The sequence below is a fragment of the Sus scrofa genome, chromosome 10 (assembly GCF_000003025.6).
Source record: "Sus scrofa isolate TJ Tabasco breed Duroc chromosome 10, Sscrofa11.1, whole genome shotgun sequence".
In the NCBI taxonomy this organism is placed as follows: Eukaryota; Metazoa; Chordata; class Mammalia; order Artiodactyla; family Suidae; genus Sus; species Sus scrofa.
This window is the reverse complement of record NC_010452.4, coordinates 68,654,767-68,682,710: the sequence shown is the minus strand read 5'-3', so window position 1 is coordinate 68,682,710 and position 27,944 is coordinate 68,654,767. Positions and strand designations below refer to the sequence as shown.

The 27,944-nt window shown below is 49.6% G+C and overlaps 1 protein-coding gene and 1 pseudogene across 3 annotated transcripts in view; one reads left to right on the top strand and one right to left on the bottom strand.

Annotated features, from left to right (window-relative positions):
* The window catches only part of LARP4B (La ribonucleoprotein domain family member 4B), an 86,299-nt gene that overhangs the window by 25,184 nt on the left and 33,171 nt on the right, over positions 1-27,944 (bottom strand). The window contains exons 1-3 of one of the 3 annotated variants that reach the window (XM_013980372.2): positions 17,955-23,285; positions 11,912-12,050; positions 11,306-11,446 (exon numbers count right to left, since the gene is read on the bottom strand). In XM_013980372.2, coding sequence (XP_013835826.1) covers positions 11,306-11,446; positions 11,912-12,050; positions 17,955-20,672 — 2,998 coding nt within the window. In that variant the 5' untranslated portion in view covers positions 20,673-23,285. Of the gene's footprint in view, positions 1-11,305; positions 11,447-11,911; positions 12,051-17,954; positions 23,286-27,944 lie in introns of those variants that run through there. The other 2 variants (XM_013980371.2, XM_021065070.1) reach the window with 2 other exon arrangements.
* LOC110255731 lies at positions 14,857-15,799 on the top strand (annotated as a pseudogene).

Sequence of the window (27,944 nt, the reverse complement as noted above, 5' to 3'; positions counted from 1 at the left end):
CCCACTGCCTGTGATTCCAGGAGCACCCCTATCAGCCCAGACCTACAGGAGAAGATCTATGTTCCTTCAAATGTACAGACATCAAAACAAGGCTACAAGAATCAGGCAAATATGATGCTGCCAAAGGAAAGAATAAGGCTCCAGGAAGCAATCCCAAAGAAATGGAGATTTACAAAGAGCCTGGCAAAGAATTCAGAATCATCACCTCAAAGAAACTCAATGAGGAGTTCCTGCAGTGGGGCGGTCGGTTAAGGATCTAGCATTGCCGCAGCTACAGTGCAAATCACAGCTGTGGCTCGGACATGGTCCCTGGCCTGGGAACTTCCATACGCCCAGTGCAGCCGAAAGGAAGCAAAAGTGTCGATCGATGGATGAATGGATCAAGAAGATGGGGTGTGTGGGTGTGTGTGTGTGTGTGTAGAGAATACTCTTCCACAAGAAAGAAGGGAATTCTGCCATCTGCAATGACATGGGTGACTGGAGGATATTATGTGAAGTTAAGTCAGACAGAACAAAAAATCCCCACACGCTGTCGCTTATACGTAGAACTGAAAAAAAAAACCCTGAGGAGTTCCCGTCGTGGCCCAGCAGAAACGAATCTGACTAGCGTCCATAAGGATTCAGGTTTGATCCCTGGCCTTGCTCAGTGGGTTAAGGATCCGGCGTTGCTGTGGCTGTGGTGTAGGCCAGTGGCTATAGCTCTGATTTGATCCCTAGCCTGGGAACCTCCACACGCCGCAGGTGTAGCCCTAAAAAGACTGACTCACTCACTTAATAAAAAGCCAAAAGCAATTCAAATGTGAGATAATATTTTTAAAAAGATAATAATAAAAAAAAATAACTGAACACACAGAACCAGAGGGCAGAACCATGGCTGCCAGGGGCTCGAGGTGGGACGGTGGGAAGATGCTGGTCCCAGGGCACAAACATCCACTGAGGAGGGGAGCAGGCTCTGGGGACCCGCACAGCTTGCTGCCTACATTCTACACACCACTGCACACCTGAGATCTGCCAGACGGCAGGTCTGAAGTGTTCTCAGCACACAAACGGGGCTGCGCGAGGGAGTGGGTATCACACACCGCGTGGCAGGGACCTTAGGGCGAACTGCATTACTTGGAGACCAAACCTCAGCAAAGCCAGAGAAAGCTGTAACCTCCCTCACCATCTTCCTTCCCAAGATCTGTCTTCTCCACTGTGTTTCTCCTTCTCTAACCTTACGTAACATGAACTTATTTATTGTGTGTGTTATTAATAGTCTGTCCCCGCCAGTGGGTTGGAAGCTCCAGCAGGGCAGGGGCTTTCATCATTTATACTCACTGATGTGTCCCGAGTCCATGCGGCACACGACAGGTTTTGAATAAATATTTTTTGATTAAAAAAAAAAAAAGGAGAAGAAGTGAAACAAGTTTTCCAGCACATCGGTTTCTAAGAGCGAGAGACACACATGGACCTGGGCCTGGGGAAGCCAGAGGGTTCAAGGAACCAGAGAGTCACGGGAGAACCGGGGGAGGCGGCTGGGTCCCTGCAACGCACAAGGGGAAAGGCTCTGCCTCCCGCTCCACCAGCCGGCCAGCGGGACCTCACAGCCCCGAGCCCTGGCCACAGAGGCAGCAGGAGGAAGGGGCTGACCTCCGAGGTGGGCCATGATGGGCCCCAGGCTGAGCACAGCTCCTCTCACGAAAACAAACATGGAATAAGACCTGAAAGGATTGATCTGTGTCCAAGGAACTCCCTGCATCCTAGAACAATCATCAACGTTTTTCTAGAAACATAAAAGTAGTAAGCCCCCAACAAAGTCAAACCCAAGTCAACCAAACCTCACGGTGAGTGTGCAGAGGCGGGAAAAGAGGACTCACTGATAAGCAGCCCCCATCCAGCAGGAGAGCGGCTGCAACGGCCACCCCACCCCACCCTAACGGGAAACATGAAAAACATAAAAAGGCCCAAACAGAGAAGGAAAACTACAAGATCTGATATCAAAAATACGGTTGGTTGGAAATGACAACAGATTAGAAAGTAGAGACGACTAGTGGACTTGAAGAGAAGTTTGAAGAGAAACTTTCCAAAATGAAACCCGAGAAGTAAGATTACAAAAAAAGAGAGAAGATCACTTCAAGGGGCTTAACACAGGTATAATCGGAGCTCACACAGAAGAAGAGGTGGCGAGGGAGGAGGAAGAGCATTTGGAAAAATCACAGCCAAGAGTTTCTAAGTTTGATGAAAATATTTATAAATCACAGATCCAAGAAGCTCAATCAACACCAACCACAAGAAACACAAAGATTACCTTTGATACGTCATCATCAAAATCCTCAACAGCACTGTAATGAGAAAAGCTTAACAGAGCGGGAATCTAAAAAGCAGAACGAAGTTAAGGATGACAGTTCTTATCGGAAACAGTGCAAGTGAGAAGGCAGCGCCGCAGTGTCCTCAAGGACACGACGGGGGATCTGGATTTGCACTCAGAGATCAAGAGCCCGCCAACGCTGGCTCCATGGAGCAGGATGGAAGCCTGCTCTCTGGACAACACCGTTTTCCTATACAAAGAACCACAGCTGAGTCCAGGGCCAGAGCAGGGAGAATAAAAACAAAGTGACAACAACAAAACACCCTTCACGGAGGAAGTCTGTCTGTCAAATGCAGAAGCCAACTGGAAGAGCTTCCAACGGCCCCAGGTCGGGCACCAAGACCTGGATTCTAGCCCAAAGACACAATCAACACCCACGAGTCCACACCGATATAATCAGTGGTCAAAGAGATCAATAAACGTGGGCAAGAAGACAAATCCCAAGGCCCTCGAGTTCCTGTGTTTACACAGGTTCCCTGCCCTCCTGAAGGCAGGCGTCCTTCCCAAGAGCACAACATGCAAAGAGGGAGGAAACAGTGCAACTCAAAGCCAGGTGGTCAAGGGGAACACCAACAGTAACGATCACGCCGACAGCGTGTACCCTTAATGTGACGGCAAGAAAACAGGCCCTTTCTAGGGCCGCCCTCCCGCAAGCCGGGAACACCAGCACCATGATGAGAACAGCAGGAGAGCACCCGACCCATGACCAACCAGCACGCCTCAAAGCCACCGAGGTCATCAAAACAAGTGAGGCCTGAGACGCTGCTGGAGCCGGACGGGGCCCAAGAAGACACAGCAACTGAAGACAAAGCGGTGTCCTAGGGCAGAGAAAGAACAGCAGGTCAAGGGTATCACTCGATTCCGGTTCAGTAACTGTGGCAAATGTGTCGCACGAACCCTTGAACTGAAGCTTCCCCATCTTCCTCTGAGTCCAAAGCTATTCTAAACCAACGAGCAAAGGTGAAAGGCTCAACCCTGACCGTCCCAATGACCACAGTCAACGTGAGTGTGTGAAACACCTGAATTAAAGGCATAGACCAAATACTAGCTTAAGAAGATGAATAAAACTGACAAACCTGGAGTTCCTGTTGTGGCACAGCAGAAACAAATCCGACTAGGAACCATGAGGTTTCGGGTTCGACACCTGGCCTCGCTCGGGGGTTAAGGATCCAGCGTTGCCATGAGCTGTGGTGTAGGGCACAGCCACAGCTTGGATCTGATGTTGCTGTGGCTGTGGCATAGGCCCAGAGCTGTAGCTCCGATTAGACCCCTAGCCTGGGAACCTCCGTATGCCCCCACGGGTGTGGCCCTAAAAAGACAAAAAAAAAAAAAAAAAAAAAGAAAAGAAAAGAAAAAGAAAAAAAACTGACAAACCTCCCCTAGGTCGATTAAGGGGAGGAAGGGAAAAGACACAAATTACCAAAAACAGGAACAGCGAGACTACAGACTCTACAGATATTAAAAGGATAAATAGAATATTATGACCAACTCCATCTAATAACTTTGACAACTGAGATGAAATGGAACATAAATATAGACATAAGTAACCAAAGCGCTCTCAAAAAAAATCAGGAGTTCCCACTGTGGTCTAGCAGAAATGAATCTAACAAGTATCCACAAGAATGTGGGTTTGATCCCTGGCCTTGCTCAATGGGTCAGCGATCCGGTGTTGCTGTGATCTGTGGTGTAGGTCGCAGACACAGCTTGGATCCCGCATTGCTCTGGCTGTGGTGTAGGCTGGCAGCTGCAGCCGATTCAACCTCTAGCCTGGGAACTTCCATATGCCGAAGGTGCAGCCCTAAAAAGCAAAAAAAAAAAAAAAGAGAGAGAGAGAAAAGAAATCAATCTTAGTAGCCGTATTTAAAAAAAATCCCATGAAACTGTAGCTGAAAATGTTCCTACTAACAATACTCCAGGCCCGAGCTCAGATGGTTTCACTTCTCGTTTAAGAGAGAAATAACACTCTTCCCAAGAGTTTAGTAGGAAGGAGAACATCAAAAACTACAGCCCAAGGTTCCTCATGAACACAGGTGTACAAATTCTAAGCAAAATTATGGCCAGTCTGGGAGTTCCCATCATGGCTCAGTGGTTAACGAGCCCAATGAGCATCCACAAGGACACAGGTTTGATCCCTGGCCTCACTCAGTGGGTTAAGGATCCGGCGCTGCCATGAGCTGTGTGGTGTAGGTCCCAGACTTGGCTTGGATCCCACGTTGCTGTGTGCTATGGCGTAGGCCAGCAGCTACAGCTCCAATTCAACCCCTAGCCTGGGAACTTCCATGTGCCGTGGGTGCGGCCCTAAAAAAAAGACAAAAACACACAAACAAACAAAAAAACAAAGGCTAATCTGATCCAACAGTCCCCACAACATATCAGAAGCGTATTACATCCTGACCCAGTGAGGCTTACCCCAGGAATTTAAGGTTGGTTAAACATTTGAAAAATCAATCAGTATAATTCATTTTAACACTCTAAAAAAGAAAAATATATATATGATCGTCCCCACAGGTGGCGAAAAAGCACGACAAATTCCACTAACCATTTCTCATTAAACCGCTCAGCAAATCCTAACAGAATGGTCTCTGGTCACCCCGATAAAGGTCAGAGAGGCCAACGACCAGCACATTTCACTGCCTGCTCCAGGACAGCCTTTTCCTCCCCGGAGCTCAGTCAGGTGTTTGCCCTCTCAACATCTGGTCACCTTTATGACGAAGGATCTATCGATGCAACCAGTCACGATCAAGAAAGAAAAGGCACTCGACTGGACAGGAGACAAAACGGATTTCTTCGCAGATAACATGACAGCCTATGTGGAACACCCAGTGGAATCTACGAAATAGTTGCTGAAACTAGTAAGTGAGCCTATGTTTTCAGGGTATGACATTGGTTTACAAAAATTACTTGTATTTCAATTTCCTAGTAACAAACAGATGCAAATTAAAATTTTAAGAACCACTTATAACCCAAAAATATAAGATACTTAAGGATACACTGAACAAAAGATATGAAAGACCAATAGGCTGAAAACTGAAAATGATTGGAGTTTCCGTCCTGGCTCAGTGGTTAACAAATCCGACTAGGAACCATGGGGTTGCGGGTTCGATCCCTGGCCTTGCTCAGTGGGTTGGGGATCCGGCGCTGCCGTGGGCTGTGGTGTGGGTCACAGATGTGGCTCGGATCCCACGTTGCTATGGCTCTGGCATAGGCTGGTGGGAAAAAAAATTAGACTCCTAGCCTGGGAACCACCCCATGCCGTGGGTGTGGCCCTAGAAAAGACCAAAAAAAAAAAAGAAAAAGAAAAAGAAAAAAAGACCAGAAAAACAAACAAAAAAACTGAAAAAGAATCAAGAAGAGATTAAAGAAGATCTGAACAAGTGGAGACACACGTGTTACTAACATCCAGTCAAGGCATCAATCTTCTCCCACACACCTCCAGTCAATGAGATCCCCCAGATCTCAGCACTGGGCAGCCACTGACCAGCCCATTCTAATCTGCATGGAAATGGAAAGCAATTAGAAGAGCCAAATCACTCTGAAAAAGAACAAAATTGGGAGGCTAACTTTTTAAGAATTATTTATAGTAAAATTCAAAGCAGTGTGGTTTTGTTGTCAAAATAAACGGATGGAGGAGAGTCCAGAGACAAACCCACATACTTAGGGACAAATGACTGTGACAAAGGGACAAAGGCAGTGCAGCGGAGAAAGGAAAGTCTTTCTGACAAATAGCACTGGAACAGCTGCATATCTACATGTGAGAAAAAAAAGAACTCTGCTTTAAAATTAACTTAAAACAGACCACCTTAGACCTAAAAAATGTAAAATTTAAAACCACGCAACTTATGGTAGAAAACTTTTATAACCTCAGGTTAAATAAAAATTTCTTAGGTACAACACCGAAAGCAAGATTCGTGAAAGAAAAAAATAAATAAATTGGACAATAGGAAAAATTTTAAACTTTTGCTTTTCAAAAGATACTGTTAGAAAAGAAAAGTCACAGACTGGAAGAGTGTATTTGCAAATTACAGAGCTGGTAAAGACTTATGTCCAAAACATATAAAGAACTCTCAAGGATATGGAGTTCCCGTCGTGGCACAGTGGAAATGAATCCGACCAGGAACCATGAGGTTGTGGGTTCGATCCTTGGCCTCCCTCAGGGGCTTAAGGATCCGGCGTTGCCGTGGCTGTGGCGTAGGCCAGCGGCTGTAGCTCTGATTAGGCCCCTAGCCTGGGAACCTCTATATGCCGTGGGTGTGGCCCTAAAAAGACAAAAAATAAATAAATAAAATAAGGAACTCTCAAGGATAAAGCAGCCCAATAAGAAAATGGGCAAAAGACTTGAACAGACCCTTACCATGTGCACATGAAAAGCGTTCGACACCACTGGTCATTAGGGAAATACAACTTAGAACCACACCAGGAGTCCACGACCTCTCTGTCGGAACGGCTAACATTAGAAAGTCTGACCTCCTGAGCTGGTGAGGACATGGAGCAGCGGGGCCCGGCGCTGCCGGCGGGAACACAAAGGGAGTGGTGGTGGAGCACAGCCTCGGCTCGTCTTAAGGAGACGAAGCCACGGCCAGCAGGCGACCACCTGCTCCACCCCGGGTGTTCACCCAGGAGAAGTGAAAACACAGGGACATGCGCGCCTTTGTCTATGAGTGTGCACAGGAGCTCTAGTTCTAAGAGCCAAAACCTGGAGCCCATCCACATACTCATCAGCAGGTGAACAGAAAACGAACCGCGGTAGCTGAGAGGCTGGAATACTCTCAGCAATAAAAAGGAAACGGCCCTTAAATGTGACATGAAGGTGTCTCAAAATCAGTAAGCCACGTAAAAACCTGACAAAAAGAGTACATACTGTAACATTTCATTTAAATAAAATTCTAGAAAACCCAAACTAACCTACAGGGACAAAAAGCAGATGAGGGGTTGCCTGGGGCTGGGAGCAGGCAGGAAGGGGGGCACAGGAAGCGCTCCGTGGTACAGGTGATGTTTGGGGGGTCTATGCACATCTGGTCAAATTCGGTCGAGAAATCAACGAGGAAGGGCAGAATCAACAAATCAATTCTACAATCACTGAAGGCTGTGCTTCAAGATAAGGACGAGGAAACTTACAGCAGGGCGAGGATAGGAGTTCCCATCGGTGCACTGGGTTCATGATCTGGCCTGTCTCTGTGGAGGGGCCGGTTTGACCCCCGGCCGGGCACAGTGGGTTAAGGATCTGACATTGCCAGGGTGGCTGTGGCTCGGAGCTGATTCCATATGCCATGGGTGCAGCCAAAAACAAAAACAAAAACAGGAAGGTTAGGATATACCAAATATGTGATGTTTACACCAACTCTGCTTCACCAACGCTCCATGCCTCCCCAAATGCAGAAAAGTGCCAGGGTCCAAGAAGAGAAGGGAAGCTGTGACACAGCAGCCCAGCAGCTGGACTGCACCACACTACACAGCAGCACGCAGAGGCCACGCCGAGGGCCCTGCAGGTCTGTGACCAAGCTCTGAAAAGGAGACCAGGCCACACTGCCATACGTTTTATCTTCAGCCACATTCCCATCTGCTCAGGAACAGGCACGTGGGAGGCAGAGAATTACATTTCAACGAGTTTGAGAGATTTCCCAAGCAACTACGAAGCGAGATGCGAGGAGCAACGGAGGCAGAGGGAGGGGGGAGGCGGGGGCTGGGAAGGGCCCAGGCGGGGCTCACCAAGGCCAGTGTCGGCCAGAGCAGCAGCCGTGCAGCCCCTTCCAGGAGGAATAAACACGGGCCCACGTGGAGCTCACCACGGACCTCTCGCATGTAGCACGTCTGCTGCTGAGACGAGGAGGACACGCTTTCTCAGGCCTGTAACATCCTCTAACCACGATGGTCTCCAGCCAGTCAAGTGGCGGCCTGAACCCCCTCCCTGTGCCTGCGCTCTGCTCTGCAGCTGGCAGCTCATCTGGGGCCATACACGCGACGGCTAAGGAGTGTAGCCTCCCCCCAGTTCTGCTGGGGCTTTAAAAACGGTCTGGTCTTTCAGACTAAGAGGCAGAGACAAAGCCAGAGGTGAGCAACTGCTGCCCTGTTATCCACAGGCATTTCTATGTTGGCCCACGTCCTAGACCCAACCCTCCCCCCAAATCTGCTCTCTGCTCGTTCTTTTCCTTCTTCTGAAAAGCTTTAAATATCCCTTTCACAAAGAACCAACTCGGAGTTCCCACTGTGGTGTCGTGGGTTAAGGATCTGGCATTGCTGCAGCTGTGGTGTAGGTCACAGCCAAGCTCGGATTTGATCCCTGGCCCAGGAACGTCCACATGTCGTGGCTAAAAAAGAAAGAGAACCAGCAACTTTGGGTCTGACTCTCGATTTCAACACTACTGCTCCCCTCTGCTCCTACAGTGACACTTCGCCCCAGGGTCGGCTTCTGCTTCTCCTGCTAAAACCGGACTTGCCTCTTTGGGGCAGCTTGAGCCTTACGTGCCCCATGAGGCATTCTGACTGGAACCCATCACCTCTGCATCAACACAAGGGTCAGTTTAAAGAAGAATCAAAGGTAGCGGTGAGACGCAGGTTGTTTAGGGGATGATTCAACAGGCTGAACTGACAAAGCACATAAACCTCTGAACAGGGTGGGGGTGGCCATGATTAGCACATGCGCGCACAGAAGGAACGGACCACACGCTGCCCGGGGCTCTGGATGGCTTGCTGGGGCCACCCCTGCTGGCCCTGGTGCTGCTCACCACTAGGTTGGAGGAAGCACTTTACTGGGGGGCGGGGGGATGACGTGAACATTTAGAGGGCATGGAACCAGCTCAAACCCAACCTTGAGGGCTTCTCTCCAGCACCATAGGCCCTGCCCCACCCCAGCACTGTCTCACCTAATGTCATAGAGACAGGGGAAGGCAAATAAAATGAGAAGACAGAGGAATATGCTTCAAATGAAAGAAAAAGAAAAAACCCTGGAGTTCCCATCGTGGCGCAGTGGTTGATGAATCCGACTAGGAACCATGAGGTTGCAGGTTCGATCCCTGGCCTTGCTCAGTGGGTTCAGGATCCGGCGTTGCCGTGAGCTGTGGTGTAGGTCACAGACGCGGCTCGGATCCCGCATTGCTGTGGCTCTGGCGTAGGCAGGTGGCTACAGCTCCGATTCGACCCCTAGCCTAGGAACCTCCATATGCTGCGGGAGCAGCCCTAGAAAAGGCAAAGACAAAAAAAAAAAAAAAAAAAAAGAAAGAAAGAAAGAAAGGAAAAAACCCTAAGGAAACAGAGATAAATAAGTTCCCAGATAAAGAATTCAAAACATTAGTTACATGAACGCATAGAGCTTGAGAAAAGAAAAGATGAACAAAGGAGTTCCCGCTGTGGCTCAACAGTCATGAGCCCAATTAGTATCCATGAGGATTCGGGGTCCATCCCTGGCCTCGCTCAGTGGGTTAAGGATCCGGTGTCCCCGCAAGCTGTGGCATTCGTCACAGATGCAGCCTGGATCCTGTGTTGCTGTGGCTGTGGTGGAGGCCTGCAGCCGCAGGTCCCATTCGACCCCTAGCCTGAGAATTTCCATATGCTGAACATGCAGCCATAAAATAAAAAAAAAGAGAGAGAGAGAGAGAGAGAGATGAACACAGTAAATTTTAATAAGAAAACAAAATAGAAAAAAGGAATGGGTGAGAGCTGAAGAGTACAGTAACTGGAACAGTGAGCACAGTGTGAGGAATGAAGTGCAGATGAGGTGACACAGAAAAACACGTAAGTGACCTGAGAGAGAGAATACTGGAAAGCACCCACCAAGAACAGCAAAGAGACAAACAAATTTTAAAAAACAAGGGAGTTCCCACCATGGCACAATGAGTTAAGAATCCAACTGCAGAGGCTCGGGTCACTGCAGAGATGTGGGTTCAACCCCCAGCCCAGCACAGTGGGTTAAAGGATCTGGTGTTGCCATAGCTGTGGCGTAGGTCACATCTGTGGCTCGGATTCAATCTCTGGCCTGAGAACTTCCATATGCTGTGGGTGCAGTCGTAATATTAAAAAAAAAAAAAAAGGAGGGTAGTTTAAGGAACCTCTGGGTCAAGTGCACCAACATTCATTACAGGGGCTCCAGAGGAGGACAGAGAGAGAAGCGGGTAGAGAAAGCATATCTGATGAAATTATGGCTGAAAGCTTCCAAAGCTGAAGTAAGAAGCAGACATCAGGTCAGGAAGCACAAGGGGTCCCAAACAAGATGAACCCAAAGAGACCCCCACCAAGACGTATCGTAAGTAAAACGGGAGAAGTCAAAGAGGGGATTCTAGGAGTCACACGCAAGGGATCCCCCGCAAGGCTACGAGCTGATGTTCCTGCAGAAACCCTGCAGGCCAGAAGGCAGTGACGTGATATGTTCAACGTGCCGGAAGGGAGAAACCTGCAACCCTGGACTCCCACCCAGCAGCGTTATCATTCAGAACTGAAGGAGAGAGAAAGAACTTCTCAGACAAGCAAAACCTAAAAGAACTCAGCGATACCAAACCCACACTAAGCAAAGTGTTAAAGGGTCTTCTCAAAGCGGGAAGGAAGAATCCCGTAGGACAGACAGACTTCCAGCAAGGGTTGCGGATTACTTCAATAAGTCAGTATGTAGACTAAAACACTGTAACTCCAACAAACTAAAGAAGAAACCAGAAGATGCAAAATGACATCAAAAACAACATGTGGAGGAGGGGAGTAAACATGCAGACCTTTTAGAAAGTGTTCAAACTTAAGTGACCATCAGTTTTTAAACAAGTAGATACAGTTACAGATCCACATACATGAAGATCCCCACTGCAAAAACCTGCACTAGATACACAAGAGCCAGAGAGAAAGGGCGGCAAGCACACCGCTAAAGAAAACCATCAGACCCCAAGGGAAGACACAAAAGAAGACACGAATGAAGAACTGAAACGGCAACGTGAAAATGCCCACAGTCCTTGTGAAAATGAACTCACGGAAGCACTGTACCTGTCTCGCTATTTTCCGGCGGTGACTCATACTCGGAGTGGTCCAGACCCAAAGTGCTCATGGCTGTCCGGTCTGACTCCTGCAAATCTGACAGTGCTGCATTCTCGGGACTTCTGTCGCCACTGCCATGGGTGTCCAATCCTGCAAGCAAGATTTCACGCCAAAGGCAGGGTCAGAAGCTTTCTCTGAAGACATAAGACAAAATAAAACAGGAGTTCCTGTCGTGGCTCCGCGGAAACGAATCTGACTAGGATCCATGAGGACACAGGTTCAATCCCTGGCCTCGACCAGCGGGTTAAGGATCCCGCGTTGCCGTGAGCTGTGGTGTAGTCGAAACGCGGCTCAGATCTCACGTTGCTGTGGCTGTGGTGTAGGCGAGCAGCTGTAGCTCCAATTCAATCCCTAGCCTGGGAAGCTCCACAGGCCACGGGTGCGGCCCTAAAAAGACAAAAGAACAAAAAATAAAAACAAAACAGAACAAAGGGTTATACCTTTTTACCTTGGCTGTGAGAGCCCTTGTGGCCCTTAGACGCCATCACTAACGGTGACACAGACCTTAATGAACGCGCTCACCACGGACTCGAGCGCAGAGCCAAGAGCACTCACCCTCCTGGCCGCGGCGGGGCGTCTCCTCCCAGGCTGCGCGCACTCCGCCATCCGCTGTACTACCGGCTTCCAAGTGTAACATGTGAGTCCCCCATACCTTTGCGTTGGGGTTTAGCTCTGAAACCTTGGCCGTTGGTACCTAAGGAAATAGGCGATGTAGTCATGTGCATCCAAATTCCAATCAAAGGCAATTTTACTTCTTAATTCACTTAAAACACATCTATGTTAGAGAATTTATGATAAAAAGGTGGAACCTATTCATTTACACGTACTTTTATGATGAACTCAAGTGCAGAAGTAATCAAAACTGATACACTCAGAACTCCATCTAATTCACCATTAGATTTTAAGCTCTTACTAAGTTCAAGGCGCTCTAGAAAACGGAATGAAAGACAGAGCTCCTGCCTCCATGGAGAGTTTAGTAACTCGCCAGCAGTGTAGCTGATAACAAGGGTGGTCCAATCCCCGTCTCTGTTGGGGCTCCATCCAACACAACCCACAGATTTACAAACCTATGTGCTAACAGACACACGAGGCACTTCTGCTCTCACGGCTCCCTTTCCGGAACGCTCCCAGACACTCGCCCGCTGGCCCCTGCCGCCGCTTCCTCTGGGGACTGGATCTGGCACACCTTATTGGACCCACAAGACCCCTAGATTTTCCTTCTCCTGCGTACAGTCCTTGAGTGGCCTCCCCAGCCCAAAGAAAAGCTGATGCCCTGGGGGGCCCCAGACAAACTCACTTTGCCGCCACGATTCCCGAGCAGACCTAACCAAGTGATCTGCCTCTTCCCAGGCACCAAGGCTTTACACCACTGTGCAGGGGCCAGAGCTTCCAAAGGGAAGCATGAGGGTCCAGGCCCCAGGAGCCCCTAGGCAGCGCCAGGCAGGAAGTCCAACCTGGGAGCTGCCTCCGAGCCGGACCCAGAGAAGAGCAGGTGCGGCTCCACGCCTCCACGGTCACCTGCCCCACGCTGAGCTGCCACGGACACAACGTGTGGACGGACAAGCTTAAGAACAGACATCATGCCCACAAGACGCGGTGCCTCGGCAAAGACCTCTCCAGAACCCTTTTCATTTTCTGACTTTGTAGGGCCGCACGCACAGCATATGGAGGTTCCCAGGCTAGGGGTCCAATCAGAGCTGTAGGTGCCGGCCTCCACCACAGCCACAGCCACGCGGGATCCTTAAGCCCCTGCGTGAAGCCAGGGCTCGAACCCGCAACCTCATGGCTCCTAGTCAGATTCGTTTCCACTGCGCCACGAGGGGAACTCCCGGAATCCTTTTTAGTGCCTGAAGCCCTGGACAGGGCAAAGAGCAGGGTCCCCCTCTTCTCCAAGAACGTCATCCCCGAGAAACTCGCCTCTTCCCCCTCCCTTCTTTTTTTTTTTTTTTTTGTCTTTTTTTTGTTGTTGTTGTTGTTGCTATTTCTTGGACCGCTCCCGCGGCATATGGAGGTTCCCAGGCTAGGGGTTGAATCGGAGCTGTAGCCACCAGCCTACGCCAGAGCCACAGCAACGCGGGATCCGAGCCGCGTCTGCAACCTATATCGCAGCTCACGGCAACGCCGGATCGTTAACCCACTGAGCAAGGGCAGGGATCGAACCCGCAACCTCATGGTTCCTAGTCGGATTCGTTAACCACTGCGCCACGACGGGAACTCCTTCCCCCTCCCTTCTAATGAGACATGGAAACGTCCAGTCCATTTCTGGCCTCTGCTTCTGCACACTCACCCATCTCGCCAACATCTCTGAAACCCTCCCCAAGTGCCAGGCGTGGCCCCGAGCGGTGGGATACAAGGCAAACAGGGCAGGCTCGACTGCTGCCTCACGCCCAGCTCCAGTCACAGCCAGCACTGCCTCCCCCAGCAGCACTGACACGCTGCCCATGGGCGCCTGCCCTCTTTCCTACTCTAACACTCATGTAAACCACCTTTTCTGCTTAGACCCGGTCTCGTTCCACCACGTAACACGCATCCAGCATCCCCCATGGAACCGAATCCCCTGACCTCATGTACATGCTACACATTCTCTACATTCCTAACACCGGCACACACTGGGCTCTTCCATTTTTAGCACCTTCTGCAGCTGGCTGTACACCACCACCAACACGCGTCTGATAGCTCACCAACACAGTCGTCCTAGGAGCCACGTGAGGCACGTGCCCCGCCCCCACTGCGAGCCCCCCAGACGCCCGGGTGTCCTAACACCTAGCCGTCCTGAGCTCAGTGTGCAGGTGCCTGAGCAGGAAGGAAGGTTTAATAACCAAAACAGAAAATTATATTCCCCTCCCTTTTTTGGCTGCACCTGCAGCATGCAGAAGTTCCTGGGGCCAGGGATGGAACCCATGCCAGAGGAGGGACCTGAGCTGCTGTGGTGACAATGCCAGATCCCTGACGCGCTGCACCACAAGGGAACTCCGTATAGTTTCCATTCTTTGACAACTTGTGCAAGGGTCCATGCCACAGGTGAACAGAACCTATCCTCACATAATTTACTACTTCTAAAGCAATTAACACTCAAATCCAAACCAGGTATTAGGCATTAAGCACCACTTTAAGTAGTTAACCAACAGTGAAGAGATACACTGAGTGTGACAAGTGACACAGGAACAGAGGCCTACAAGTTAATGACACAACAAATGACACAAGAGCCTGCTGGCAGCCAGGCACTCCACACACGTAGCTGTTCCATTCCGACACCCCCAGGGCAGTGGTCATCACTCCCCATTGCACAAGTAAGAAAACCAAGGCAAAAAAAGCTAAGTAACCTGTCCATGAAATGACGGTGACTAGAAAACTGTTCTAATAGCAGGAAAAACAAAACGTTTATCAGGAGTTCATTAACTTCTTGTAAGTCATGTGAGAAATAACTTGCACTAAACATACTTCTTTGAAAATGTAGTTACCTCTTGCAGTCCCATGGACCGCCAACCAATCATCAACAACTTGAGTTTCATCCGAGCGGCTGCCCAAGTCCAACTGTTCCACTGAAAACCATGGCTAAGCAGTGCAGCTCAGGACAGCAGCGGGCTCACCTCAATGGCCTTGATCTGAAGCAATTCTCTACTGATGACCCTGCCACTCCCAGCAGAGTCCAGGAGCCCCGGATTCTGACACACTAGAGACTCTTCCAACCCCACCCCACCCCATGCTTTGCTCCATTAAAAACAACCCACCAGCGCTTCTTCCGGGTGGGGCCCCGAGCTGAGGCCATGGCGCCCTGGGCGCTTCTCAGCCCTGGGGTCCTGGAGTGGACTGGGCACACCGTGCTGACCTAGGGGATCACGCTGGTCTTCCTGCCTGATACTGGAGGAGGCCAAGGAAGAGCAGACAGCCATGGCTCCTCAGGCCATCCCTCTTCGGCGCTGCAGATTCTGCATGGTGCTGCAACCCTTGCGGGCCTGGCACTGCCATGAGTGCCGGCGTTGTGTCCACCGCTATGACCACCACTGCCCCTGGATGGAGAACTGCATGGGGGAGCACAACCACCCTCTCTTCGTGGCCCACCTGGCACTGCAGCTGGTGGTGTTTCTGTGGGGCTTGTACCTGGCATGGTCTGGCCTCCACTTCTTCCAGCCCTGGGGGCTCTGGCTGCAATTCAGCTGGCTCCTGTTGGCCACCTTCCTGCTGCTGTCCCTCTTCCCCCTCGTGGCCGGCCTGCTCTTGGCCTCACACCTCTACCTGGTGGCCAGTAACACCACCACCTGGGCGTTCATCTCTTCCCACCGCATCACCCATCTCCGCTAGCGCCCCGGCAACCCCTTCGACTGTGGCCTGGCCCGCAACCTGGCCCACTTCTTCTGTGGATGGCCCTCGGGGTCCTGGGAGACCCTGTGGGTGGAGGAGGAGGAGGAGGAAGAGCAGGATGGCAGCAGCCAGGCTGTTTAGGATTGCTGGAGGCTGGGCCACCATCTCGTGCCTGAAAACCAGAGGGGCTGCACCTGGTGGCGTCGGTCCCCCTACTCCTGCCCACCCTCTCGGGCCTCGGGGTGGAGCTGAAGGACAGAACCCTGCCTGGGTGGGTGGCCCTGCCCTCCCAAGGCAGAAGGGGAGGAAGAGGACCTGTCGGGGGTCGGGGGCTCAGGCACAAAGGACCCAGGCTTCGGAGAGCCCCCCTGCCCAGGCCAGGCTGCCTCCAGTGCACAGTTTTATATATTTAATAATCCATAAAGTAAGTCAAGTATTAAAAAAACAAGCCAAACCAAAAACAAAAAAACAACCCACCAAATCATACATCTGCATTTTCTGGACACGAGACAGAAGGGTCCTACCAACAAGTAACTGGCTGAGCAGGAACCAGAGTAACAAACACCCAAGCAAGGGGAACGGAGACACAGGGTGCAAAATTCGTAGGAAAACAACAGCAAAGAAACACTCATTTTAAAATGTGAAGTAACCATGCACTTTTGCTGGATTAGCCACTAAGTTAGGAATTCAGAGCAATCCAGAGGCTTTAGAGACCTGACAGCTACACCTATGGCCCTTGATCTGGAAAGGGCACAACGGCAGCTGCTGAAGACCAGCTCCAAAGAGTCTGCCTGTGCACAGAGAGAGAAGCATCACATGGGATCACTAGTACGTGGAGTCTGATAGGAATGACGTAATAACGGAACTTACAGACCAGAAACACAGATTGTGAAACCAAATTTATGTTCACCCAAGGGGGAACGTGGGGTGGGGAGTAAATTCTGGGGTTGGGATTTATCTAAACACACTGCTAGATGCAGAACAGACAGGCAGCAGGGAGCTACCCCGCAGCACAGGGAAATGTACTCAGTGATGTGTGGGAACCTACAGGAGAAGAGATTCTGAAAGGGATGGATGTGTGTACCTGTACACTGATTCACTTTGCTGTGTGCCTGAAATAAACAACTTTGTACGTCAACTATATTCCAACACAACTTTAACAATTAAAAACACAAAAATGAATCTGGACGAGCACTTTCAAACTGGAATTCTGAACAAAAAGCATGGTCATTAAATGTGGTCTGTCAAATCAGAACACTGCTGGACACATCTCATAAGTGAAAGGCTAATTCAGAACAGTGCACACGCACCTCACAGACGTGTGTAAGAGTGGGACCCATGTGCGCTCAACACGGAGGCGCAGCCACTGGTAACCAGGCCCACTTACGGAAACGATTACACAACTCCACAACCATCTAAGGAGCAAAACTCATTAACTTGAACAAAACTGTTTCTGGTAAAACTCCCAAATGTGGGCATGCAAAGGAAAAAAAAAGGAGGTTAACGGATAATTTTCTAAATTATAGGATTTAATTTCTACTTATTTCCATGAAATCTCCTTACTATTACATTTTTCTTGCCTAATGCAACAAAAATCACTAAAAACAAACGACTGACTGAATAAACGAGATTTTGCTATTACAAGCATACACGTCCAAAAGAGCGAGGCAGAGGTTCGAACTCGCTGCCCACTGCAGGATCAGGTGCAAAGGCTCCTCCAAGCCAGCACGGCTGAGCACTGTGGCCCGAGAGCTGCACGGGTGCTCCTGACTGAAAGGACACAGAACCAAGGCCCTGGAGCCAGTACCGGCATCAGGTTAGACCCGCCCTAGACAGTTACCTGCCGACAGCAAGGAAAGCACAGGACTTGCTCCCTCTCTGCTGCGCAGGCGTGACCTCCTAGAAGCGACTTCAGACAACCACCGGTAAATGCTTGCTCCCTCCGACGAGGGGCTGGGGGCGAGGACAGGACAGACTGGGACTGGGCAGAGGTGCCTTGGGGCGGGGCGTGCACGCCGCTGCCACGCTGCCACGTCTGATGGCCGGTGTGCAGGGCTGGGTGCTACCGTGAGTTGACACACAGGTTCTGGCTTAAACCCTCTCAGCAATGAACTGAATTCACAGTCTCAGTTTGGAAAGGCTTAAGCTGATGCTCTGCTAACTTACGGCTTCATAGCCACACTCACACGACTGCCAGCTGTTGAGGCTCAATCTTGGTTAATTCTGAGGTAAAAGCAATCGGAGAGAAAGATCAGCACAGCACGCGCAGCACGAAGCACCGAGGAGGCATACTTACTAACTGTCCACCTCGATCCTGCCATCCCCAGGTAACTCCGGCTTCTGCCACTGGTGGCTGGTAAGGGGGCTTCTCCATCCAAACCAAAGCCATCTCCAGGTCCCATGGCTTAACGCGCAGGTGCCCGCTAAGTATCTGTTCCTCTTCACCCGCGTCTTCTGCAACTCCCTTCGTCCAGGGGCAGCCCTCCTGACATCCAGGACCGTCTGCCAGTCCCTCAGAGAACACATGACCTACCAGCTCTCCCACTGGGTACCAGGCAAGTTCATTCACAAACTGGGAGTACACGTCCTCTGGGCAGTTCTGCCCATCCCCCTTTGAGGGGCTTTCAGATAAGAGCGATGGGACAAGGTCCTCAGGATCTCGGACTACAACTTCCTTGCTGTCACCTGGGCCACCAGGGGGAACAGCTGAGTGCCCGTCCCCTTGGGCAAGGCCGACACCCGCCAAGCAGGGACACCCCGCACAAGTGTCACTGACCTCCATTCTTCCAAACCCCAACTGCGAACTTTCCACAAAACCCAGGGTCCTGTTCAAGGCAGGCCCCTGCTCCATGGGCCCGGCAGCCCTCTGTCTGCCCACCCTGCGTGGCCCCACGTGGCCTGCAAGGCCGCCATCGCCACTGCCTTGCTCCTGACCGAGTGTCTCCTCTTGGACTCCACTGACAGGCTCCGGCTCACTCCCCGACGCACCTCCACCAGAGGCAAGAGAAGCTTCTCCAGCGGACTGCGAGAAGACCTGCTTTGGTTGCAGACGCCGCCCGCCGTCTCCAGGGCTCGCCCCCTCTACTCCCGACCTCTGCGTACCTGGTCTCTGACTTCGGCTTAAGGGGGACACAAGGCTGGGCCCTTCATATCTGCAGTCATTCACTCCCTGAGTTACATTTTCTTCTATTTGATTGGTTTCAAAATTAGGTTTCCTTGTTACACCAGAACTAACACGAACCAGTACATCCCAACTGGACTCCGCCTTGCATTTTCGTACATTTGTTTCCCAGTCAAGGGCTGTTTCCGGGTCAGCCTGGACACCCACGATGTCCCTTTTCCTGGTCTCTCTCTGACAGGCTCCGGGCGATCCTCGTTCCGCGCTTTCTGGTCTGCAGGGGTCGCTCCCCGAGCTGTCTGCACACGCTGCATCCTCTGCTCCACTGTCCTCTTCAGCCCGGGTGAGCACGCACGCAGAGGAAACGACAGCACTCCCGGGCCACTTGAAGCCGTCAGGAGGCTTGCTGTTTGGGGGCACAGCCTCCACGGTTGCTGCCTGCACGGCACACGGCGTCAAATCACAGGTGTGGGCCTGGGCCTCGCCGGCCCGAGTGTCTGCACACAGACCTCCCCGACATGCAGAGGCCCCTCGGAAAGCCCTCGTAGCACAACCCTCCCCCTCAAAGATGCAACTTTCATCCTCCTCTTGATAAGACCAGCTGTTCTGAGACCACAACGACAATTCTGCTTTGTCTGCAAGCCGGCTGCCTCCAGTTCCCAAGCTGCCATGGCCCCGCTGCTCCTCAAGCATCTCCGGCCCCAGGAGAAGCTCGGGCCCCGGACCATCACGACTGCTAGGGGCTGATGCCTGGAAATCTGCACGAACAGGAAGACACCTGTTCCCAAAGCCCACTGCAGCGGCACGTCTTTTTGAACTGGCATTAATTCTATGCCGACGCAGGGAAAGGAGACCGCTCTCCGACCTGCTGTCTCTCAGTGGTTCTACGCAGTGACCACCTTCCCTTTCAGAGTCTACACTCTGACCCACGCAGGCTGTTCCAGGCCCAGAATCCCCATTTCTTTCAACATCTGGAGCGTCGTTAACGACATGAACATGAGAATCGGGCCCCAGGCCCCCCGGTCCTGAACTGCAGCCCCCTCCTACTTTGGGGCTGGGGTGCGCACACACTTGTGAGTTCATGTCTGTGTTACCATTTAATGTGGGGAGTGTGCCAACACGACGTAATGTGCTCCTTTCCATGACAGTTTTAGGAAGCCTGGGGCAAGTGGCTGCCTGAAGGCCATCGAAGTTTCCTTTACAGGGTGGGTCACTGTCACTCAAAAGCTCAGAACGGCATCCAGTTTTCCCAGTCAATACCCCCTCCAGGCCACCTGGCAGCGGCGGGCCCCGCAGGGGCGGTTCTGGCTGCCCCGGGCCCTGGGCCCCTCGACGGAGCCCCTGGGAGCGACAAGCCAGCCAGCCCTCCGGAGCTGCAGCTGTTCCACACCCAGGAACACACGGCTTGCCTGCAGGGGCCGGGCCATCAGGGTCTGTGACAGCGAGGCCTGCAGGCCTGCTCTCTCCTGGAGGCCCCCGTCTTCCAAGGGCCACACGAGCAGGGCCGTCAGCCTTCCTCTCCCCACCGCCAGACACAGGCGACGTGCTCCCTCGGCTGCTGCTGCTTGGCACGTCTGCCACCACCTCGATCTCGGTTCCAGAGCTCTGCTGGGCCGCTGCCCCACGCTCCGGGCTGGCGGCCTCTCCTAAATGCCGGTGCCGGCCTGGGACCACGAGCGCCACAGCGGAGAGCGAGCCGACCGGCGGCCTCCGGGCCCCGGCCCCCGCGCGGGCCCCACCGTGGGGCCTCGCCTCCCCTCCAAAGGCATCCGAGAAGGAAGACAGACTGTTACTTATCTTGGTCTCTGGTTCCTTCTCCTCCATAGATTCTTGTAACAGGCCAGTTTTTTCACTGTCATCGTCACTACTTAGTTCTTTGCTGAAGCAACAACCCATGGTCAAAAGTTCAAGAACTCACATAACAATGCCAGCGGCTTTCTGAGCCTCCACAAGTGCATCTCCCACTCCCTTTCTGAGGTTTCTGGGGAGAAGCCGACAGCCAGTTACCAAAAATAACCCCTTGCACAGCAGTCACATGTCCCTGCCACTCAAGTCCAAATCCTAATTCCAACAGACCCTGCCTGAGAGCCGTTCCACCCCACGCATTACAACCCAAACAGCACGCTGCATCCAAAGACACAAAACAACACAAAGTTTTCCTACGATTTTTCTTATTCTCATAAACTCAATAAAAGGGTAACTACAGGTGTCATCCCAGCCAGAAGAAGGAATTCCAGACCTCGGCCTTTTTGGCGGTGTTTCCGCAGCCTCTGAGTTACACCCCACGGAATGGTGGCAACCTCGAGAGTCAGCATGCACATCCCCCAAAGGGAAACAACAGTAAAAAAGCGTTCGTTAGACTCTCAGGGGCTTAGGGTTGCACCCGATTTTCTGCCTTTGAGAAATGGCACCTGTGGGCCTGCAGGAACAACCGTGCGAGGCATGAGAGCGGCTGGTGTCCATTCGAGACGCACGCTGAACTGCTCATGCACACGGCATACTGTCTGGGTTTGCTTTAGAGCGCGCCTCGCCTGTAAGTGAAGTAAATATACACAGACATAACCCTTTGCAAAAACTGTGTGTGTGGAGGGAGGAAGAGACAAAATAAAAGCAAAATGGGAGGGTGGCAACTGTTCCAGCTCAAAATGGACATATACTGAGCTTCGCTGTATTGCTGTATGTCCAGAGAGGTCTGAAAATTCTGGTAAAGAAAGTGGAAAGAACAGGGCAAAAAGAGAAGGAAAGAAAATCTACATCTGCCACTCCGATGCAGGAAGTCCTTCGCACCCCCTGGACGAGGCCCTGCTTTGCTCAGTGGGAGCACAGTCGCCCGCATCCCGGGGTCCGGGACTGCAGACCCACACAACAGGGCTGACTTTGCTCTCAGTGCAACTGATGCTTCTTCTTCTTATGCTTCAGACATGACACTTCGAAAACAAAAAAATTCTATTAGCTCCTCTGAGAGGGATTCTTCTACTTGAATCTCTAAGTCATGGCTGGTCTATTACTAACATTTTATAAGACACCAATAGTTTTGGATGAAAAAAGTTTAAGAATTCTACTTAATTAAACACGAAGCTAGGAGGAATACTTTTTTTTTTGTTTTTTGTTTTGTCTTTTTAGGGCCACACCCCAGGCAAATGGAGGTTCCCAAGCTAGGGGTTGAATCAGAGCTGCAGCTGCCGGTCTACGCCAGAGCCACAGCAATGCCAGATCCAAGCCGCACCTGTGACCTACATCACCGCTCAGGGCAACACAGGATCCTTAACCCACTGAGCGAGGCCAGGGATCGAACCGGCATCCTCTTGGATACTGGTTGGGTTCGTTACCACTGAGCCGTGAGGGGAACTCCGAGAGGAACACTTCTGAATGTGCCTAAGCTTGTGTACTGAAACCACAGCAGAGGGTGGCGATGACAGCAGCAGATGTAACACACACACATCTCCATTACCTCACACATCTGGGCTGACACCTCCAGCCCACCCTACAGATAAGGAGGATACACGGTGTTACACGGCTCCATCACCAGAGAGCTAAACATCCACACGAAAAAGGATTCTTCACCCAGGATGACACAAACACCTCCCATCTGCCACATGGCGTTAAATGCAGAATTAGAGGGAACAGCAGGTGGGGGGACAAATTCATGAGCTTACCTGCCTAGGTGTATGTCGTGCGTAAGCTATGGCAAATTATTGAATCTCCTTGTCTCAGTTTTCTCATTTGTAAAAGCGAGGCCAATACCAGTTCCTGCTTGCAAGAACTGTGATGTGGCTGAGGAGAGCCCGAGAAGAAACCCCAGAGCACTTCCAAGGCCTCACAGCCGGGCCCGGCCCACCTCCCTAACGGTCTCTCGTTCTCATCTGCCATCCCCTCGCCTCCTCTACTCCTCTTTGAAAGCCCAGTGACCAACCCGGCACATCCTGTCTTTGCTCACACCACTCAGCAGGCTTCCTTCCCCATCTCCAATCTCGCCATTCTTCAGGAGGCCACCCTCTCTCCCGCCCCACAGAGCACCTGCCCTTCAGGCCTCTCCCCAGGAGGGCGTTCTGAGGCGGCGCCTGTACCTTCGACGCTCTCGCTGTGAAGGAATCTGCAGGCCTCTGCAAGAATTAAAAGACGCAAACACAGTTTTTTTTTAATCACAAACAGTCCTAAACTCATTTGTGCCCACTGAATGGCAGGTGACACCAAGGTGTACCAGAGAAACCAATTGGCAAAAGTAGTAGGAAGCTGTTCTCTCAACATTCAGCAGTTTAGGTTGTGGTCAACTCAAAGAAACTCTGGGTAACTAGTACCACAAGCACTTGCGAAGAGGCTGTAGCTTCAGCAAAACATCACCTGCCACTTTATAGGTTTGGGCAATCAAGTTTTATGTTTGTATAAAAATTACATGCAGGAGTTCCCGTTGTGGCGCAGTGGTTAACGAATCCGACTAGGAACCATGAGGTTGCGGGTTCGGTCCCTGCCCTTGCTCAGTGGGTTAACGATCCGGCGTTGCCGTGAGCTGTGGTGTAGGTCGCAGACGCGGCTCCCATCCAGCGTTGCTGTGGCTCTGGCGTAGGCCGGTGGCTACAGCTCCGATTCAACCCCTAGCCTGGGAACCTCCATATGCCGCGGGAGCGGCCCAAGAAATAGCAACAACAACAACAACAAAAAAGACAAAAAGACCAAAAAAAAAAAAAAAAAAAATTACATGCAGTGAGAGTTTATCTAGTGTTCTAGCTTATTAGAAAAACAATTAAAATCAATGACACTCTGGAAAAACTTCTCACTTAAAAGGTGGTAAGAAAATGTGGGGGGGAGTTCCCATCATGGCGCAGTGGTTAATGAAATCCGACTAGTATCCATGAGGACACAGGTTCGATTCCTGGCCTCACTTGGTGGGTTAAGGATCCGACACTGCCATGAGCTGTGGTGTAGATCACAGACACTACTCAGATCCAGTGTTGCTTTGGCTGTGGTGTAGGCCGGCAGCTGCAGCTCCGATGCAACCCCTAGTCTAGGAACCCCCACATGCTGCGGGTTCAGCCCTCACACGACAAAAGACAAAGAAAAGAAAACAGCGGGGTGTAAGAATGCGTGAGCTTATGACTACCAGTTTAAAGCAAGTAGATATAACAATGGGTGAACATATTTGAAAATCAGGGTAACCACAACCAAAAATATATTAGATTCGCAAAAACTCAAGCATAATACGAAAGGAAACCATCAAACTACAAAAAGAAAGGAACAAAGAAGAAACACAAAATCAACTGGAAAACAAGGTTTAAAATGGCAGTAAATACATACTTACCAACAATTACGTGAGCCGTCAATGGACTAAGTGCTCTGATCGAAAGACAGACTGGAGACTGGGTAATAAAACAAGAACCTACACGTGCTGCCTACAGAAGACCAGTTTAGGGTGCGAGACACATACAGATGCAAAGTAAGGGGACAGAAAAAGACTATTTCATGCAAGTGGAAATGACCAGAAAGCATGGGCAGCGGCGCTCTTATCAGACAAAACAGACTTTTTTTTTAAGGCCACACCCATGGCATATGGAGGTGGAAGTTCCCAGCCTAGGGGTCAAACTGGAGCTGGAGCTGCCGGCCTACACCACAGCTCACGGCAACGCCAGATCCTTAATCCACTGAGTGAGGCCAGGGATTGAACCTGCGTCCTCATGGATCCTAGTCAGATTCATTTCTGCTGTGCCACGACGGGAACTCCAGACAAAACAGACTTTAAAACAAAGACTATGAAGAAAGACAAAGAAGGAATTCCCACTCTGGCTCAATGGGCTCTACCGTGTCTCTGAAGCACCAGGACACAGGTTTGATCCCTGGCGTACGTAGCACAGTGGGTTAAAGGATCTAGCATTGCTGCAGCTGCAGCACACGTCACAAGTGTGGCCTGGGATATGATCCCTGGCCTGAGGACTCCATATGCTGCAGGATGGCCAAAAATGGAAAAGAAAAAAAAAAAAAAAAAAAAAGGTAAGGAAGGAAAGAAAGACAAAGAAGGACACTGTATCATGATACAAGGATAAAGGGATCCCTGTAAGAAGAGGACATCACACTCATGAACACAGGTGCACCCGCCACAGGAGTAGCGGGTACGTAAACAAACCCTCACAGACGTGAGGGGGAAAGTGACGGGAACACAGCACCAGTGGGACTCGCCAACATCCCACTGACATCAACGGACGGACCTTCCAGGCAGAAGATCAGTAAGCAGTAGAGATCCTGAATGAAGTAAGCACAGTTAAACCTGACCTCTTCAAGAGTTTACATCACAAAAACCCAGACCACACCTTCTTTTCAAGGGCACAACTAACATTATCTAGGAAAGACCAAAAACGGGACACAAAAAACAGGCCTGGACAAATTTTAGGAGAGAAATTATTTCATGCATCTTCTCTGACCAGAATGGCATGAAACTAGAACTCCAGAGAAGAAAGAGGAATGTGAAAAAAAAAAAAAAATTACATGGAAATTAAACAATTAAGCTACTAAAAAACCAAGGTCAATAATGAAATCAAAGAGGAAACTTGTAAAAATACCTCAAGACAAAAGACAATGAAAATACAACTACTCAAAATCTATGGGATGCAGCAAACGTAATTCTAAGAGTTCATAGCAATACAGGCCTTCCTCAAAAAACAAGAAAAATAAAAAATAAACAACCAAACTTACCCACCTATAAAATTATAAAAAGAACAAAGAGAACCTCAAGTTGGCAGAAGGAAGGAAATAATAAAGATCAGAAAGAAAATAAATAGAGATTAAAAATTTTTTTAAAATTCCTGCCATGGTGCAGTAGGTTACAAATCTGACTGCAGCAGCTCAGGGTGCTATGGAGGTGCAGGTTCGATCCTTGGCCAGGTGCAAAAGGTTAAAGGATCCGGTGTTGGCTGCAGCTGTGGCTCAGATTCAATGCCTGGCCCAGGAACTTCCACATGACCCAGGTGCAGCCATAAAATGAAAAAAAATAAAATAAAATAAAATAAAAAAATAAAAAATTTTTAAAAATCAGTAAAACCAAGAGCTGTTTTTTTGAAAGGGTCAATAAACCTCTGGCCAGGCCCACCAAGAAGAGAGAAAGGACCCAAATAAACAAAATAAAAAACGAAAGAGGAGAAATAACAACCAATACCATAGAAATACATAAAACCATAAGAGAATCCTATGAACAGTTATTTGCCAACAAAATACATAACCTAGAAGAAATGAGCTTGTTTCTAGAAACATACAGCCTGCCAAACCCGAATCAAGAAGCAAATAATCTGAACAGGCCAATCACAAGAAGTGAAAGAGAATCTGCAACATACAGAAAAAACTCTCTGAAAACAAAAGTTCAGGACTAGACGGCTTCACTGGGGAATTCTAATAAACATTCAAAAAGGAACTTATACCTATCCTTCTCAAACTCTTCCAAAAGACTGAAGAGAAAGGAACAATCCCAAAATCACTCTGTGAAGCCACCATCACCCTGATACCCAAACCAGACATAGACACAACCAAAAAAGGAAATCACAGGCCAATTTCTTTGATAAATATAGATGCAAAAATTCTCAATGAAATATTAAGAAACCAAATCCAACAACACATTAAAAAGGATCATACACCATGAACAAGCTGGATTTATTCCAAGGCACATACACAAATCAATGAGATATACCACGTCAACAAAACCCACATGACTAACTTAGTAGATGGAAGAAAAGCGTTTGATAAAATTCAACATCCATTCATGATAAAAACTCTTGGAGTTCCCATTGTAGCCAGCAGAAATGATTCCGACTAGTAACCATGAAGTTGCAGGTTCGACACCTGGCTTCACTCAATGGGTTAAGGATCCAGCATTGCTGTGAGCTGTGGTATAGGTCGCAGATGAGGCTCAGATCCTGAGTTGCTATGGCTGTGGCATAGTCAGGTGGCTGAAGCTCAGATTAGACTCCTAGCCTGGGAACCTTCATATGCCACGGGTGTGGCCCTAAAAAAAAAAAAAGAAAAAAGCAATTATGACAAACCCACAGCCAAATAATACTAAATGGTGAAAAGCTGAAAGCCTTCTGGAAACAAGGCAAGGATACCCACCCACTCTCGCCACTTCTATTCAACATGGTATTGGGGGGGTGAGGAGGAAGGAAGAAAAGGTATCCAAATTGGAAGGAAGGAGGTAAAATTGTTCTATTATGCAGATAACATGATACTCTATATAGAAAACCATAAAGGAGTTCCTACTGTAGTGCAATGGGATTGGCAGCACCTCTGGAGAGCTGGTTTGCAGGCTTGATCCCTGGCCTAGCACAGTGGGTTAAGGATCCAGCCACAGCTGTGGCTCAGATCTGATCCCTGACCTGGGAATGCCATAAGCTGCACAGGGTGGCCAAAAGAGGGGAGGGGAAAGAAAAAGAAAGAAAAAGAAAACCACAAAGACTCCACACAAAAACAATGAGAACTGATCAATGAATTCAGCAAGAGAGCAGGATACAGAAATCTGTCGCATTTCTTCAGCAATGAAATATCAGAAAGAGGAAGTAAAAAAAAAAAAAAAAAATCTCATTTAAAATCGCATAAAAAATAAAATACCTAGGATTAAACCTAACCAAGGAGGTGAAAGACTTATACCCTGAGAACTATAAACCATTGATAAAATAAAAAATGATGCAAAGAAATGCAAAGATATATCCTATGCTCATGGATTGGAATAACTGATATAGTTAAAATGCCATACTAACCAAAGCAATTACAGATTTAATGCAATCCCTGTCAAATTACTCATGACTTCACCAAACTAAAATAAATACTCCTAAAATTCATATGGAACTACAAAAGACCCAGAATTGCCAAAGCAATCCTGAGCAAAAAGAACAAAGCAGGAGTCATTAACATTCAGACTTCAGACAATATTACAAAACTACAGTAATCAAAACAGCATAGTACTGGGACAAAAAGACACAGATGGATCAATGGAACAGAATGGAGAGTCCAGAAATAAACACACACCTACGGTCAATTAATCTTCAACAGAGGAGACATGAATATACAAGGGAGAAAAGACAGTCTCTTTGGCAAGTGGTCCTGGGAAAGCTGGACGGTCACATCTAAATCAATGAGGGCAGAGCACTCCCTCACATCATACACCAAAAAAACTCAAAATGCCTCAAAGGCTTAAAT